The sequence below is a fragment of the Pseudoliparis swirei genome, chromosome 24 (assembly GCF_029220125.1).
Source record: "Pseudoliparis swirei isolate HS2019 ecotype Mariana Trench chromosome 24, NWPU_hadal_v1, whole genome shotgun sequence".
NCBI classification, from domain to species: Eukaryota; Metazoa; Chordata; class Actinopteri; order Perciformes; family Liparidae; genus Pseudoliparis; species Pseudoliparis swirei.
Genome location: NC_079411.1, coordinates 11,018,513 through 11,033,576, shown reverse-complemented (window position 1 = coordinate 11,033,576; position 15,064 = coordinate 11,018,513). Strand labels below are relative to the sequence as shown.

The 15,064-nt window shown below is 39.3% G+C and overlaps 2 protein-coding genes across 8 annotated transcripts in view; one reads left to right on the top strand and one right to left on the bottom strand.

Moving 5' to 3' along the window:
• The window catches only part of acsl1a (acyl-CoA synthetase long chain family member 1a), a 58,286-nt gene that overhangs the window by 20,086 nt on the left and 23,136 nt on the right, over positions 1-15,064 (top strand). The window contains exon 1 of one of the 3 annotated variants that reach the window (XM_056408579.1): positions 4,176-4,238. The exons of the other annotated variants lie outside the window; for them this stretch is intronic. The gene's annotated coding sequence lies outside the window, so the exon portion shown is untranslated. Of the gene's footprint in view, positions 1-4,175; positions 4,239-15,064 lie in introns of those variants that run through there. 3 annotated transcript variants of the gene reach the window in all.
• LOC130189675 (uncharacterized) lies at positions 5,466-8,250 on the bottom strand. 5 transcript variants are annotated; one of them, XM_056408598.1, is made up of 6 exons: positions 8,040-8,250; positions 7,785-7,887; positions 7,623-7,704; positions 6,607-6,781; positions 6,377-6,441; positions 5,466-5,907 (listed from the first exon to the last, which is right to left on the bottom strand). In XM_056408598.1, the coding sequence occupies exons 3-6, from the start codon at positions 7,668-7,670 to the stop codon at positions 5,587-5,589; spliced, it is 609 nt and encodes a 202-aa protein (XP_056264573.1). In that variant the 5' UTR covers positions 7,671-7,704; positions 7,785-7,887; positions 8,040-8,250; the 3' UTR covers positions 5,466-5,586. The 5 variants fall into 5 exon arrangements, with proteins under 5 accessions (XP_056264573.1, XP_056264572.1, XP_056264574.1 ...); XM_056408597.1 differs by having other exon boundaries at positions 6,377-6,498; positions 8,040-8,061; XM_056408599.1 differs by lacking the exons at positions 7,785-7,887; positions 8,040-8,250 and adding an exon at positions 6,964-7,096 and having other exon boundaries at positions 6,377-6,498; positions 7,623-7,762.

The window sequence follows — 15,064 nt, the reverse complement described above, 5'->3', positions numbered from 1 at the left end:
CTGCGTCAGGGCCAGCGTCAGCAGCCTCTGGCACACGAGGGTTACCCACCACTGGAGACTCTTTGGAGAGGCTCACTTTGTATCCTATTATCCTATAAGAAAATGGCTATTCAGTCGAATGAATAGTTTCATTGGCCTAAATTTTAATAATGCTGTGAAAGAAGTGGAGAAATAAAGAAGAATGCAGCTGGTGTGAACGCGCATTATTCCCCGTCACCTGCAAGATGGGTAGCCTGGAGACCCCTATTCATTTGCCTAATTTCGGTCAACTTAACAAACTTTGGGAGAAATTATACTGCCATTGTTATGAAGGGTGAAGCTTTCTGATCGAATTAACAGCATGTTTTGATCCGGTAAATGTCATTAGAAAGAAAGAAACAATCGCGTTTAAAGGGGCCGGGTAATGCGCCAAGTGGAGACGCCAAAGCGCAAACTGCACAAAGGGTGCTAGTAAATGCCACAGGGGACTTTTGTACCCTCACATTGCTCAAGTTTTTCCTCCCAAACAAAGGGCATGATTTTATATTTGAATACATTTCATACAACAATTGGCTGTTTTCTTCAAACATATTTTCACAGCAAGTTTAACAACAGGTTTATTGTGTGCGCTCCTCACAGATTCAAACTGCTCTCATGCGCCAAAACATTGCTCCAGTTCTTTATTTTGTCACTGAGAACGTTTTATCTCGAAACTGTCAGCGTGCTTGGATATATTTGATCCTGTGAGCAATGTCGAAGAATAAAAAGCGGCGGTGGTTGGTAAAGAAAGGCTCACAAGACATCTGAAGTGTTTGGAGAGTTTTTTAGAGCACCATGGAGAGAAAAGCGCGAGCCAGCGGGACGGGGGCATAACATCCAATTACTTCAACGTGCAGTTTTAACACTTTTTATGTGTGTGTCCTTTGAAATATGGAGGGGCTATTGCTTAAAAAAATGAATGAAATACTGGAAGTTTTGGCTGACCGACTTTGTAACGTCAAGTGCTACGTAATATGAGGCCAAACAATGTGTCAGGATTTGTTTTTACAACTGTGGCGTGAACATTTAATTTCCGTGTGAAAATATTGTGTTAAACAGTCCTACGACTATCTTGTTGGAAACAAACGTTTTATATATTCATGTGTTTAAGATATTTTCAGTAAAATAGTTGTCATGCCTTTATATCCACATTTTACATTTCATGAATCACAACTGGTGACAATATTGGTATCATTCAAACAGATTGTTGTTGTTTGAGGTTTAAGTATTGATGATTATTCCTAACATACATCAAAATAATATTACTGCTCGAATTATTAATATGTAATAATTACTATTTTTCAGAATGGTTGCATGTTTGTGATACATTAGTATGGAATCTTTATCGATCATTATTGTGTGTATTGATACTATAGTATTGATCTAATTAACCGTTGTAATCACTGCTGTTTTCTCTACCTATTAATAAAGAGGTCGCAACGGACCGAAATAACAGTATAACTGCAACTAAAATGACTTTAGTCCATATACTTTAGAAAATACAGGATATTTAAGGATTGGTCTTCACTGATAGACCATATCAAAATGCGATGGGCATAACCTTTACGTTTTCCCTCTGTGTTCTTCCATAGACCGCTGTCCACAGCCACTGCGTAAACAAAACCGGAATATGAATACCTTTTTACTTTCAATGTTGTCATTTTTTACGCAGTCGTCCCTCCCTGCTACACATTGCTGCACATTCAGCTACTCCAAGAGTTTTGTCACTATATGGAGCCCAGAGCAAGTAAAATAATCCTATTGAAAACATCACATCCCTTAAAGATATACAAATGAACTGAAATCAGTCAGGTGAGAGCAGTGAGATCTGTGTGAACATGAAACTATTGTTCTTGTGTGGATTTATGAAATAGCTACAGTTGCATATAGCATAAAGGTTACTATATTCATTTAACACACATTATGTATATTGCTGTTACTGATGTGGTAAAATCCTGCAGCTTTTGGTTTTGCAAAACAAACAAAAAACACATGAACAATCCCTAAGAAAAAGATTGCTTCTGCAGTCGCTATTACTCGAAATAGTGTGTCCGCTCAGGGGAATTGGGGACATAATCGCTTGTTTTAATCTCTCGTTCATCTCTAACGTCAGCACAGTTACAGAAAAATATAAACAAGCCTAAATTGTGACAGCACATCAGTGTTGGACTCTGTGTGTGACTGTGTGTGCATGTGTGTGTGGCTGTTTTGTTGTTGTTGCGTGCGCGTGTGTGTTGTCAGGCGCGGCGCTGTGACCCGTGGTGACCCCTGAGGGTCCCGGACACAATCCTTTAGCTTGGTGCGCCACCCTCCGCCTGAACTGCAGCAGTTCACACGGTCCCCATTGAGCCCCTGGAAATGATCTAAACTGAGTTCAGACGACATGGTTCAGCAGCTACATGCCCTTTGAAAAACAGATACAACAGAAACAGAGGCTGAAGATTTACTTTTTTAAACTTCTAAACATGGAAGTACAATTATATTCCTCTCCTCTCATACAACCTTTAGTAAAAGTAATAATAATGATCGTCCAGAAGGTTAAATGTTTTTTCTTTCTTCAATATACCATCTTTTACACGTTATAGTGATTTGTGTATCTCAGGATATAAAAAAGGCAATAGGAACATAAACGTAACACATATATTATAATAATGATTTACAATATGAAAAGATTATTAAAACGCAATGTGTTCCCACTGACTCGTGATAAGCTTTTATTTGGCGGGGCTATTTGCAGCATTTTGTTGTGTGTGAAAACATAATTATTCTTTAAAGTTGTGTTTCTAAATAAACGCTCTATTATTCGCTCTGTTGAAAGTGGTTGAACAGTTCCCTCTCGTGGTACATTTTGGTAACTTCAGTTCAGGATATTTATACGAGGATATTTCTACACTGAGACTGATTTTTGTCTCCATTAAATAGAAATGACCAACTATTATATTGTATAATTGTATTATAATCTAAGCATCATTTAACAAGAAATACTGAAGTCAAAGTTAAATTAGATGTATTTAAATGTATGTTTAAAATTAAATGTATTGTAATAATTTATCATTTATGCAAGATTATTTTCAGGAAATTCCTTTGGAAAGCAGGAGCTGCTCATGACTCTTGATTTTGGGAGAGAAAAATATTAATATTGATTATTATGATATATTAAATAAAGCACTTAAGTGAATATGTTGTATAGAGTCAGGAATAATCTGTGTTCTGTACTCATCATTTGACTCCAAAACCAATCCAAACAATATAACCATATATATATATATATATATATATATATATATATGTATATACTGTATAGAAATGAGTAATACGTCACTTTCAGTGGTTCTCACTTCACTGTAAGTATACTTTTGTTGGGCCTTTTTCTGCTCTATCGCCTGGATCTGTTATATATGTGTATAATGTATATAAATGAGTGATAAGTCACTTTCAGTTCTCACTTAACTGTAAGATGAAGCTAAATGTAACTCTTTACCAGAACAAAAGATAATTTGAATGTATAAGTACAACAATGTAAACCGATTCATGTTAATGCCCTTTTATTGTTGTAGCTAGTTGACATTTAGCTGGTTTCAAATACTTTTTATATCTGGGGTTAAAAGTATTTGTAGTACTGGAGGGCTTTTATATTCCACTGTATACATATGTATTAAATGAGTTACTCTGCTAAATCAGATGAATTATGCAAAGTGTAATCAACAAATAATTATAGTGTATTATGGTAGATTAAGTACAATTTATTGATCAGGGGTGAACTCAAATGCTACTCTGTAGTATGCTAAGTATACGTAAAAGTGGTCCCAACTTCATTAGCTCTAGTATAGAGTAGCATACGATTGGAATATTCAAGTATCTTAAAATGCTTCTTCATTACAGCGCTTAAGCAAATAAGTGTAGTAACCTTTTACGGCTGAATGTGTAAAATATACCTTCTCCCCTGCTCTCCAGGGTCGCTGCCTATTCTGGACATAATACATATTACAATTTAATATGATTATTAAATTAATATTATCGGATGAGAGATGTACAGTTATTGGCACAACAGATTGACCAATGACAGGATGCCTCTCAAACCTGAGGAGAATCAACACGTGTGGTCGCTCCTGATTGGCTGAGAGCCGCACCAGCTGAGTAAAATGTAGACTGCAGCTGCCGCTGCTGCTGTTGCTTCCTCAAGACTCAAAATCGTACTCCGTATCTGCTGGTGCTCACAGGTCAGTGCAAACATTTCCCACCTTCTGCCTCAAATAGTTACGTGTACATTTGTGTTTACTAAAAGACTCATGTGTTATTTATGGAGGTTTGTTGAAATGTGGGTCTTTTTTGAGCCCTCGGGGTGGGGAAAAACCTGCGCTTCGCTTATTGTTGCCCTAAAATAGATCAAGCCACTTTTAGCATCTTCAACATGTTTTCATTTCCTTTTCTCTCGTAATGTAAACGTCGGCCGCTTGTTCAGTCAGTAGCATGCATTTAATCCGAATTAAGTGTTTCTCTTATTTAGTCTTGGGGTGTCCGTGAGGTATTTCGTGTATGTCGCAGGGGCGTCTCTAGGATTTTGATACATCTGGGGCTTAGCCAGTGCAGCTGCTCGCCATGTTGGTGCCCTAAGCATAACTCCTTCATGATGCCCCCCTGAGATAGGAAAGTGACGGCGAGCGTTGTCGACGGGGGGGGGGGTGCTCACCTGTGTGCGCGGATGTGTCTGCGCGCGCATCACGGCAGAGCGATGCGACCCGAGAAGTGTTAACGGGGGTGCTGAGCGATTAAATATATCTCTTGTTCTGCCGTTTTGTGATATACATGCCTAAAAGGCGCCTAGTATTTCTAGACTGAAATAATATCGGCATTATAGTTATTAGAATTTTGAGGATTTTTTTAGTTGCCTACTTTGTGATGCCCCCTCACACAGCAAAATCGAAAGTGTGAATTTAACTCGCATAGTGTTAAAATCAACACTTTGCTGGTGTTTATATAATCCACCCCGGCTCCGAGTTAAATTTACACTTTGCATAGTGTTAATATTTTAACTCATTAATAGTGTTAATATTTAACACCTATAGTGTTGTTAAAAGACACAAAAGTGTACTTTTAACACTCAATTGTTGTTGATTTCTAACACTCTTGGTGTTATTTAATGACACATTGCAGTGTATTTTTAACTCCAAATTGTTGTTGATTTCTAACACTCTTGGTGTTATTTAATAACACATTGCAGTGTTCTTTTAACACTAAATTGTTGTTGATTTCTAACACTCTTAGTGTTATTTAATAACACATTGCAGTGTACTTTTAACACTAAATTGTGTTGTTTGCTTTCAGTAAGTGTTGATTTCGAACACTCGTCATGTTTAATGCTATGTAAAAATTTACTATTAACACTAAAATTGTATATCTACATACGGTCAAATGCTTACACCCCAAAAACAGTGAACTTCAATAAATTATTGATACAATTCTTTTTATTTTATTCAGAAAATATCTTCAAAGCACCATCATGCACATTTACAAAAATCAACTCCTGGCAGGCCGCATGTACAACACCAGAAATGAAACACTTCATTTTTAAACCACGTGCAAGACCTTCGCCCAGAACTCACGTACTCTTGGAGACTGATCTGTTGTTGTAATATCGATGTTGTAGACTGTTGTCTGCACAAAGGTGAAGAGTGGGACCAAAGTTTCATCGTAAGACAGGTTGAACACGTAGTGGGATTTAAATAGTTCATCAAAAGCACCCAACGAGCTCGTAGCTTGGCAGGGGATGAGCCGTTTATCCACAACGATGTAGAAGGCATCGATTCTGTTTTTGTTTCGGCCAACAGCAAGGATGTACGGTTGTTTAGCCTCTCTTCCCAGCAGGTGTTCACTGATGCTGCAGCATGACTGAAAAACACAACATGAAAAACGTAGCTCAAGTTATTAGCCATGCAGTGGTACTTGTTGCTCCATGAGTTTAATAGATCCTCCAATTTGAGCAGTCATCTGGCCCTGTGTTGCAAAAATGAAATGTGAGCTTCACTGGAAGTGTCTTCCTCCCAAATTAAGTCCCACTTTATTTTGAAAAAGGAACACTCAGTGAAGCGTGTATAAGAATTCGAATTATCACTTTAAAGCAGTGTAGGAAAATGAAGAGTTAGCAAGCTTTCAACTGCATAGTTGAGTCTGTTAGATAAAATAAATGTTGATTTGCTCCTGTGTCGAAAAAGTCTTTGCTGTTGAAGAACTGTTGTAAAGATTGCAACATTGAGATGTTCAGATTAGTTGTTATTTTTCAAGCTTAAATCAATTTTTTATTGAGTTAATATAACTGAAAAACTGGCTTGTGGGATTTACGCAGACGAGACACACATACCTTGTGACAATGCAACATTTTTCCCACTGCATCACTGGGACTTATTTTGATCCTCTTCCGTCCAGCTGTGGGTGGCAAGAGATGGAGAAGCAGCAGCAGAGAAGCCATGTCACTGTCCCCGTCTACCAGGAGTAAATGAGGCAAAACAAATCATGTATATGTACTTGGAATGCACAAAGTTAATAGCACCAGCCATTTGGATAATAAATTAAGGATATCATGTAGCTTACCGGTATGATCATCTTCTGGAAGGTTCTCTGCAGCTGTCAGAAGTTGGCACAGCTCAGTTGACGGAGTCAGGTGTTTGGCCTCTTTGATGACCGTGGGCTTGAATGCTGTATCCCACTTCTCGAGCATCTTGGAAGCCGTCTCAGCACCAAACAGCAGCGTGAAGTCTTGATTCAGCTGTTGATCATACAGATGCCAACAATAATAAAAATTAAGCAAAAGGTGTGTGTGCTGATAACTACTTACATCCAACCAAATTAAGGACTAGAGTTTAAATAAAAGATGTGCACAACTCACGAGTCCTTTGACGTCTAAAAAACGTGGAAATAAATTCTACAATATTTTGAAGAAACACTTACCCATCCATTTCAGTCATATGGCCAATATGTTGACAAGCTGTCTACGGGTGCGGTGCTTCAGCGAATTTCCTGACTTGTACTCTTCAAGGACATCTTCACCTCCAGGTTTGGTGAGCAAGGCATTTTCTACCATCTACTCACATAAGATTTTAAAAAATTTAGTGTATAATTCAGTTCAGTTTATTTGTATAGCCCAATTTCACAAATTACAAATTAGTCTCGGAGTGCTTTACAATCTGTACACAAAACCTCGCATCGGACCAGGAAAAACTCCCAAATAATGTTCAGTCTTAATCAAACAAACAAATTGGTCAGGTAACGTAGAAACATCTTTTCAGGATATGTGGGGCATGCTGAAGCCAAAACAAGCAATATAGTCTACACTACAAAAGACAAGGCACCGTTCCATGTATGTAAATTAACCTAATTGAATAAATATGTATGGAAAGAAGAGTTACATAATACGAAGCTACACAACAGCTAAACCCTGGGTTAATTATTAATTTACACTAAACTAAGTTTCGTAACTTTCTCAATCTGGCACTCACCATTCTAAATTTAATTATAGTCCAATTGGTGAGAATCATCATTCAGTTAAACAATTTTCTTCATGATATTGTGAGTAAAAATGTTAACTGACATCTACTGCTTTCAAGTACCTCTTTTGCAGTCTCTGAATCCGAAACCTTTTTTGTAGACCTGTCCATGACCTCAGAGCTCAAAATCCCCCTTTGTCTTATCCTATGAACAATGCCACTTAAACATTGTGTATTTGTTGTTAAACCAGCAATAATTTGTTTTTTACATAATATGTTACTCACCTGCAGTGATGAATTCCAAATAGGTGAAACCTAGCTGTAATCGGATGTACTTCTTGGTACTCTGGTATCTCACCTTCAGCAGCATGGTGATATCTTGCAGAAACTGTACAGAGTGGAAAAAGATAGCTGTCCAACTTTCTCTAGGCAAGGAGTTATTAAACATGTATTAAGTCCAACAAGTGGCTGAAGTTAACAGGGTATCGCTAAGTTAACGTTAGAACCTTCGTCTCAGAGATGTTGGAAGTCTATAATTACCGTTTTGGTATCAATTAGGCACTCGCTTTTTCCTCTTTAGTCCCTGTCGTAGTTTAGCATATGCCTGCGATAAAAGTCGGCCAATTAAACCATACGCCGGTGAAATGCAAGACAGCGAGACCGCAGTTCCGCGAAACTAACGTTGGCCCTCGACACAGCAGTACCGCGAAACTACCGTAAGCCCTCGACACAGCAGTACCGCGAAACTACCGTAAGCCCTCGACACAGCAGTACCGCGAAACTACCGTTAGCCCTCGACACAGCAGTACCGCGAAACTACCGTTAGTAATGTTAGCGCGCGAGACAGCAGTACCGCGAAACTACCGTTAGTAAAGCTAGCCCTCGAGGCAGAAGTACCGGAAACTCTCGTTTATGTCCTGTCATGGTGGATCGTCGAATTTCTGATGGCAAAATAATGTGGCATAATTAAGTTAAATATTCTTCAAGAAATTTACTGAAAGAAAAAAAGTCTATTTATTATTTTGGCCTGGAATTAAATATGCTCGGCCGGTTTGAACAGGTTCATACATAGACTGATGTTACACTTCCTGGCTTATTTCTCCTCCCTTCAACCAACTAACATTAGCAAACGTTAAATTAGCTATTAGTCACAAGCTTCACTAAAATATAAAACACGTCTCACCACACTTGAAGTTAACACATCATTTCATATGAAGATGAACAGCCTGTAGAAGTAAATATAATGTGTACTTAACTTCTGAAATAACAGCTAAATATCTTCCTGACCACGGGTTTTCTTCACCGTGACTTCAAGAAAGAGCGCGTTGAAACCGGATGTGCAAGTAACTCGGTCAGGAGAGCATCACTTAACTCGCCGCAATAACTCCGCCCCCAGAGCTGTTTTAACACTAAGTGCTAAAAGAACACCACAATCAACACGGATCAACTCCAAATATTTGACACTGGGAAATCAACACTACCAATTTTGCTGTGCAGGCAGGGCCGGAGTGGGGCCACTTTTCAGCCCGGGAATTTCAGGCTCAAGACCAGCCCACTTTTCTCATGGTAGTGGAAATTGGATAAATGAAGCAACAGTTCAGCTCTTACTATCCTGTAGTTCTTTTATTAATACCATGGTCCAACAAATAATATAAAGGTTAAATACAACAATAATAATCCACTTAAGATGAGAAGTTAACAAAAAATATGCATAACATTAAAAAAGGCAGAATAGCATAGCAGGGGTGTCAGACTCAGATTAGGCATTAGGCCAGATTTGTTGGAGTGAGACTTCATGGGAGACGTCATTGGCATGGTCATTATCATTTTTCTTCATGTGTATTATATAGTGGTGATTTACTCCATTACTACACCCACTTCCGAGCAAACAATGCATATTGGTTCATCAAGTACTGTCATATACTGCTCTTTCTTAGAATATATAACTTTAATTCATATTGTTTCCTGTTATCCTCTCTACCTGTCCCTGTAGTCATGGCCTCCTCATTGTAAATGTCGGGCTCCTCATTTTCAGCAGGAGACTCTTATCTGCTGCTACAAAGAAAAATTAAGTTATATTACTGCATACTTCAATATCAATATCAATATTTCCATAATATTTGCAAAGTCTTTGGATCGCCATATTTTGGGTGAGATAAAAAGGCTAATATTTTAATTCAATTTAATATTTTGCTTGGGAATAGGTTGACAACGCTACAATGATATTAATCAAGGCTACTACATTAGCCGAATAGTTATGTTGCTAATCATTAGGCCTTTGTCTCTCTTTACCAGTTGCCACTTGTGTTTGTCCTCTTGAAAATAAATCTGTAAGCTTGGCACATTTGGCAGCATCCTCCTCCAATGCCTTTCTTTTTTTCAACCTGGCTTTTTCAGCCCCTCCTGCCCTCTTCCTCCCGTCCATCCTCCCTGACGTGCATCGTTGCGGTCGGGCCGGCCCAGCTATCGGTAGCTGAGAAAACTTTTTGGAAAAGACCGCGAAGGGCTGAACCAACTCGATTAGGAAGTGCTCCTCTCCCAAATTGAGTTGGTTGGTTCCATAATGGACTGAACCAACTCTATTATTTGGGAGGGGTGAACTTCCTCGCATGGTACAACCCATGCAGAGGCTGTGGTGTCAGAATGCGGAACGTGTTTAACCCACTTTAAGAGAAGATGGACTAACGTGACAAATGTCAACAAATACAATTCTCGACCGGCCCAGAAGTGAAGCGGCCCACCGGGAACTCTCCCGATTACCCACCCCGGGCCTGCCCTCAGGACTTGGTGCCCTATGCGCAGCGCGTCGTGCGCGTTATGGGAGCGGCGGCGCTGGGCTTAGCCCAGAAGAGTGAAACAGCGAAATTTGTAGACATAGAAACACTCTCAGACAGCAGCTTGCTGTTACGTGCGCCTGCTGCCAGCCTGACTCCGCTGTTTTGGGTGAATGACATCACGTGCGACTTGCCAAATCTTTTTATTTATTTTTTATTTTAAATTAACATTCGGGACTAATTAAAGCCAAGGGACGCCACTGGTATGTCGGAAGCTGATCCTACAACAACAGATATGACCAGCATTTGACCAGACGCCGTCAGAGAAATGATACTTTGTTCTGAAACTTTTGGGGGGGTTTTAATCTCTGCTTTAACCACATTGTGTGCACATTGACGACATTGTGAATGAAATGTGATCAAAACGAGGGTTAAAGAGGAGAATCGTGACTATTATCAAACGCATGTCGTTGCATCCCCGCCATACGTGTTTCTGACCTAGTAACCTCGAGCCACTTCTCGTGATAACATTTTCTGGAGTGAGTCTGAAAAGCACACCGAGGAGAAGACAGTATAGCCGATCAGTGGTTTTTCAGGTGTTGGTCCACACCAATATTTCTTGCAGTCATATATTATTATCTTTGGCCAACCTTTATTTTTGTTGTATAATCATCACAATGAAACATACCGTTTTGAATGACTTCTTTAATCAAATGGTTACATTATCACGACATATATACAGTTTTCTTTCAATTCAGTTTATTGTGTATAGTCCAATATCACAAATTACAAATTTGCCTCATAGGGCTTTACAATCTGTATACATACGACATCCCTGTCCCAGGACTTCACATCGGGTCAAGAAAAACTCCCAAGAAATAGAAAAAAAACCTTTCACAGGGGAAAAAAAGGGGAAAAGAAACCTTCAGGAGAGCAACAGAGGAGGATCCCTCTCCCCGGATGGACAGAAACAATATATGTCATTACATAGTTGCAACACATTCAATAAGTATGACAGATTGTGTGAATAGTTCGTCATAAGCAACAGACCACGATCCAGACTTCCACAATCCATCATGCAGATGGAGGTAGAGAGGAGGAGTGGGCGGGGCACATCAGCAGGGCCATGGCATCAGACCCAGCCAGGTCCAATGCTATGGAGGACTCAAAATGACTTAAGTATAAATAAATAAATGCATGAATAAATACAAGAATAAATGAATAAATGCTTAAATAAATGTATAAATAAATAAATAAATACAAGAATAAATGTATAAATACAGAAATAAATACAGCAATTAATATATATAAGTTATCACTCAACAGGACATCATTAAATAAATGTATTTCTACATTTCTGTATTTCTTCATTTATTTATATCTCTATTTATGTGTCCACACGTATTTCTTCATTTATTTATGTGTGACATTTATGTGTCCGTATATTCAAATGAGCTGGGCGGTCCGAACCTCATTGTTGAACAGGATTGGTCAAGTCAGGAGCAAGACAGAAGCAATCGATCCCTAGCACTTGGATCTGTAGACGAACAGCGTTTATTATGCATTCTTGTCTGTACATTCTAAATACTACTGTTGAGTCACGGAATGTAATTTAAGGATGTTTTCAGCCGAGAAGTTAGTTGTTTAAGCATCAAATCTGTGGTCGGTTTATCGAGATTCAGTCTAATAAGGATATGCGACGGAGATTTGAGGTCCTGCTCATGGGACCAGTGAGCTCCAGGCGGTCAGCGCTGTGTGGCCGCCGAGAGAAGCCTGATCTCGGCAGGACTTTTGAAATGCTCCGCTGCCTCTGACGTCTCCGTGGCGGCTAAACATGAGATATAATTAGGTTTTTGAGGATCTAAAGAGCACAACGAGTTTATTATTTACTAAAAGATAACGTTACGTCAATTTGACTGAGGGTTAAGATTCATAACTTCATATTGTAGCGACCCTGGGTCAGGAAAGCTACGAGACGTTGTATATTTATTATCGTTTATTCGTAGCCTACGCCAAACAACAGTGAACACCGCAACACATTCTACTCCACTGTTAATTATTTTACAGTGAATAATTTGAGTAAATTCATGCGCAAGAACAGTTGATGTGGTAACGTCACAAGACCAGAAAGACCGTCCTGCGTCCTCGAGAGTCTGGACTCCCAAAACCAGACTCCAAAGACCAGACTCCAAAAGAACACAAGTCTGTACTCAGTGTTCTTGGAATTGATAAACGGCTGAAGTCAAAAAGCTGTCGAGGCTAACTTCTGCTAACGGTGAGCTGAGCGAGTCAACTTCAGCGTCATGTGCCAGGCAGAAATAGTAGAGCACAACACACCAGGTGCATCACACTCCTGTGACCAATCATGCTTTAGACAGAGGTTCGGACCGCCCAGCTCATTTGAATATACGGACACGTAAATGTCACACATAAATAAATGAAGAAATACGTGTGGACACATAAATAGAGAAATAAATAAATGAAGAAATACAGAAATGCAGAAATATATTTATTTAATGATGTCTTGTTGATTTATAACTTATATTTATTCATTCCTGTATTTATTTATTTATTTATACATTTATTTAAGCATTTTTTTATTTATTTATACATTTATTTATTTATTGATACATTTATTTAAGCATTTATTTATTCATTTATACATTTATTTAAGCATTTATTTATTTATTCTTGTATTTATTCATGCATTCATTAATTTATTTATTTATACTTAAGTCATTTTAAGTCCTCCATACAATGCACCCTATGAGACATGAAGTTAATAATGTGTGATGGAGAGATGAAAATTCATCCATAAGTAGAGAGATAAGAGGAGATAGGTGCTCAGTGTATTCTAAAACGTTCCCCAGCAGCATATCTAGGGGCTGGACCAGGGCAAACCTGATTCAGCCTTAACTATAAGCACTGTCAAAGAGGAAAGTCTTTAGTCTACTCTTAATGAGGTGACTGTGTCTACCATCCGGAATGAAGGTGGAAGCTGGTTCCATAAAAGAGGAGCTTGATAACTGAAGGCTCTGGCTCCCATCCTACTTTTTAATAATAATAATAATAATAATCATTTATTTTATATAGCGCTTCTCTAGACACTCGAAGTCGCTTTACAGTCCAGAGTCCAGTAGTCATACACACACAGTCGTCCCGGTGGTGGTAAGCTACATCAGTAGCCACAGCTGCCCTGGGGCAGACTGACGGAAGCGTGGCTGCCAATCAGCGCCTACGGCCCCTCCGACCACCACCAACATTCATTCACATCCATACGAACCGGGGTGAGGCTGCGGTGCATGTCTTTATGATGGTGGGGGAAACCGGAGTACCCGGAGGAAACTCACGCAGACACGAGGAGAATATGCAAACTCCACACAGAAAGGACCTGGAATGACCGGAACGACCGGGATTCGAACCCAGGGCCTTCTTGCTGTGAGGCGACAGTGCTAACCACTCTATAAACCACAAGTAGTTCCGCATTTAGTGAGCGCAGCTCTCTAGTGGGGCAATATGGTACTACAAGTTTCTTAAGATATGATGGTGCATCACCAATCAAGGCTTTTTAGGTTAGGAGAAGAATTTCGAATTTGATTCTTAATTTTACAGGGAGCCAGAGCAGAGCAGCTAGTGCAGGAGTGATGTGATCTCTTTTCTTAGTTTTAGTGAGAACACGAGCTGCAGCATTCTGGATCAACTGGAGGGACCTAAGAGACTTATTATAGCAGCCTGATAATAAGGAGTTGCAGTAATCTAGTCTAGAAGTAACGAACGCGTGAACCAGTTTTTGTGATGTGCCTGATTTTTGAACTATTACGTAGATGAAAAAATGCTGTCCTTGAGATTTGCTTTACGTGGGAGTTAAAGGAGAAGTCCTGATCAAAGATAACGACGAGATTCTTTACAGTTGTTGGATGCCAGGGCAATGCCGTCTACAGAAACCACATCACCAGATAATTGATCCCTGAGGTGCTCAGGGCCGAGTAAAATAACAGTTTTGTCAGAGTTTAACATCAGGAAGTTGCAGCCATTGCATCCATCTTTTTATGTCTTTAAGACCTGCTTGAATTTTATTGAGCTGGTTGGTCACCTCTGGTTTGATCGATAGATATAATTAAGTATCATCTGCATAACAATTAATGTTTACAGAGTGTTTCCTAATAATATTGCCCACAGGAAACATGTATAAGGTAAATAAAATTGGTCCAACCACAGAACCTTGTAGAATTCCGTGACTAACGTTGTTGGTCATTGAGGCTTCATCGTTTACAAATACAAACTGAGATCGATCTGATAAATAGGATTTAAACCAATTTAGTGCGGTACCTGAAATGCCAATCGACTAATCCAGTCTCTGTAATAGGATGTCATGATCAATGGTGTCGAACGCAGCACTAAGGTCTAACAAGACCAAGATAGAGATGAGTCCTTTATCTGATGAAATTAGGTCAGTTTTAATTTTCACCAGTGCTGTCTCTGTGCTGTGGTGTTTTCTAAATCCTGACTGAAACTCCTCCAATAAACTATTATGTTGTAGAAAGTCACACAACCAACCGGTTTGCTACTTTCTCAAGGATCTTAGAGAGGAAGGGGAGGTTAGAGATCTGTCTGTAGTTAGCCAACACCTCTGGATCAAAAGTGGGCTTCTTCAGGAAAGGTTTAGTTACAGTTACTTTGAAGGAATGTGGTCTGCTAGCAAAGACACATTGACAATATCAAATAGAGAGCTGCCAATTAAAGGCAAAACGTCTTAAAGCAGCCTCGTCGGGATGGGCTCTAAGAGACAGG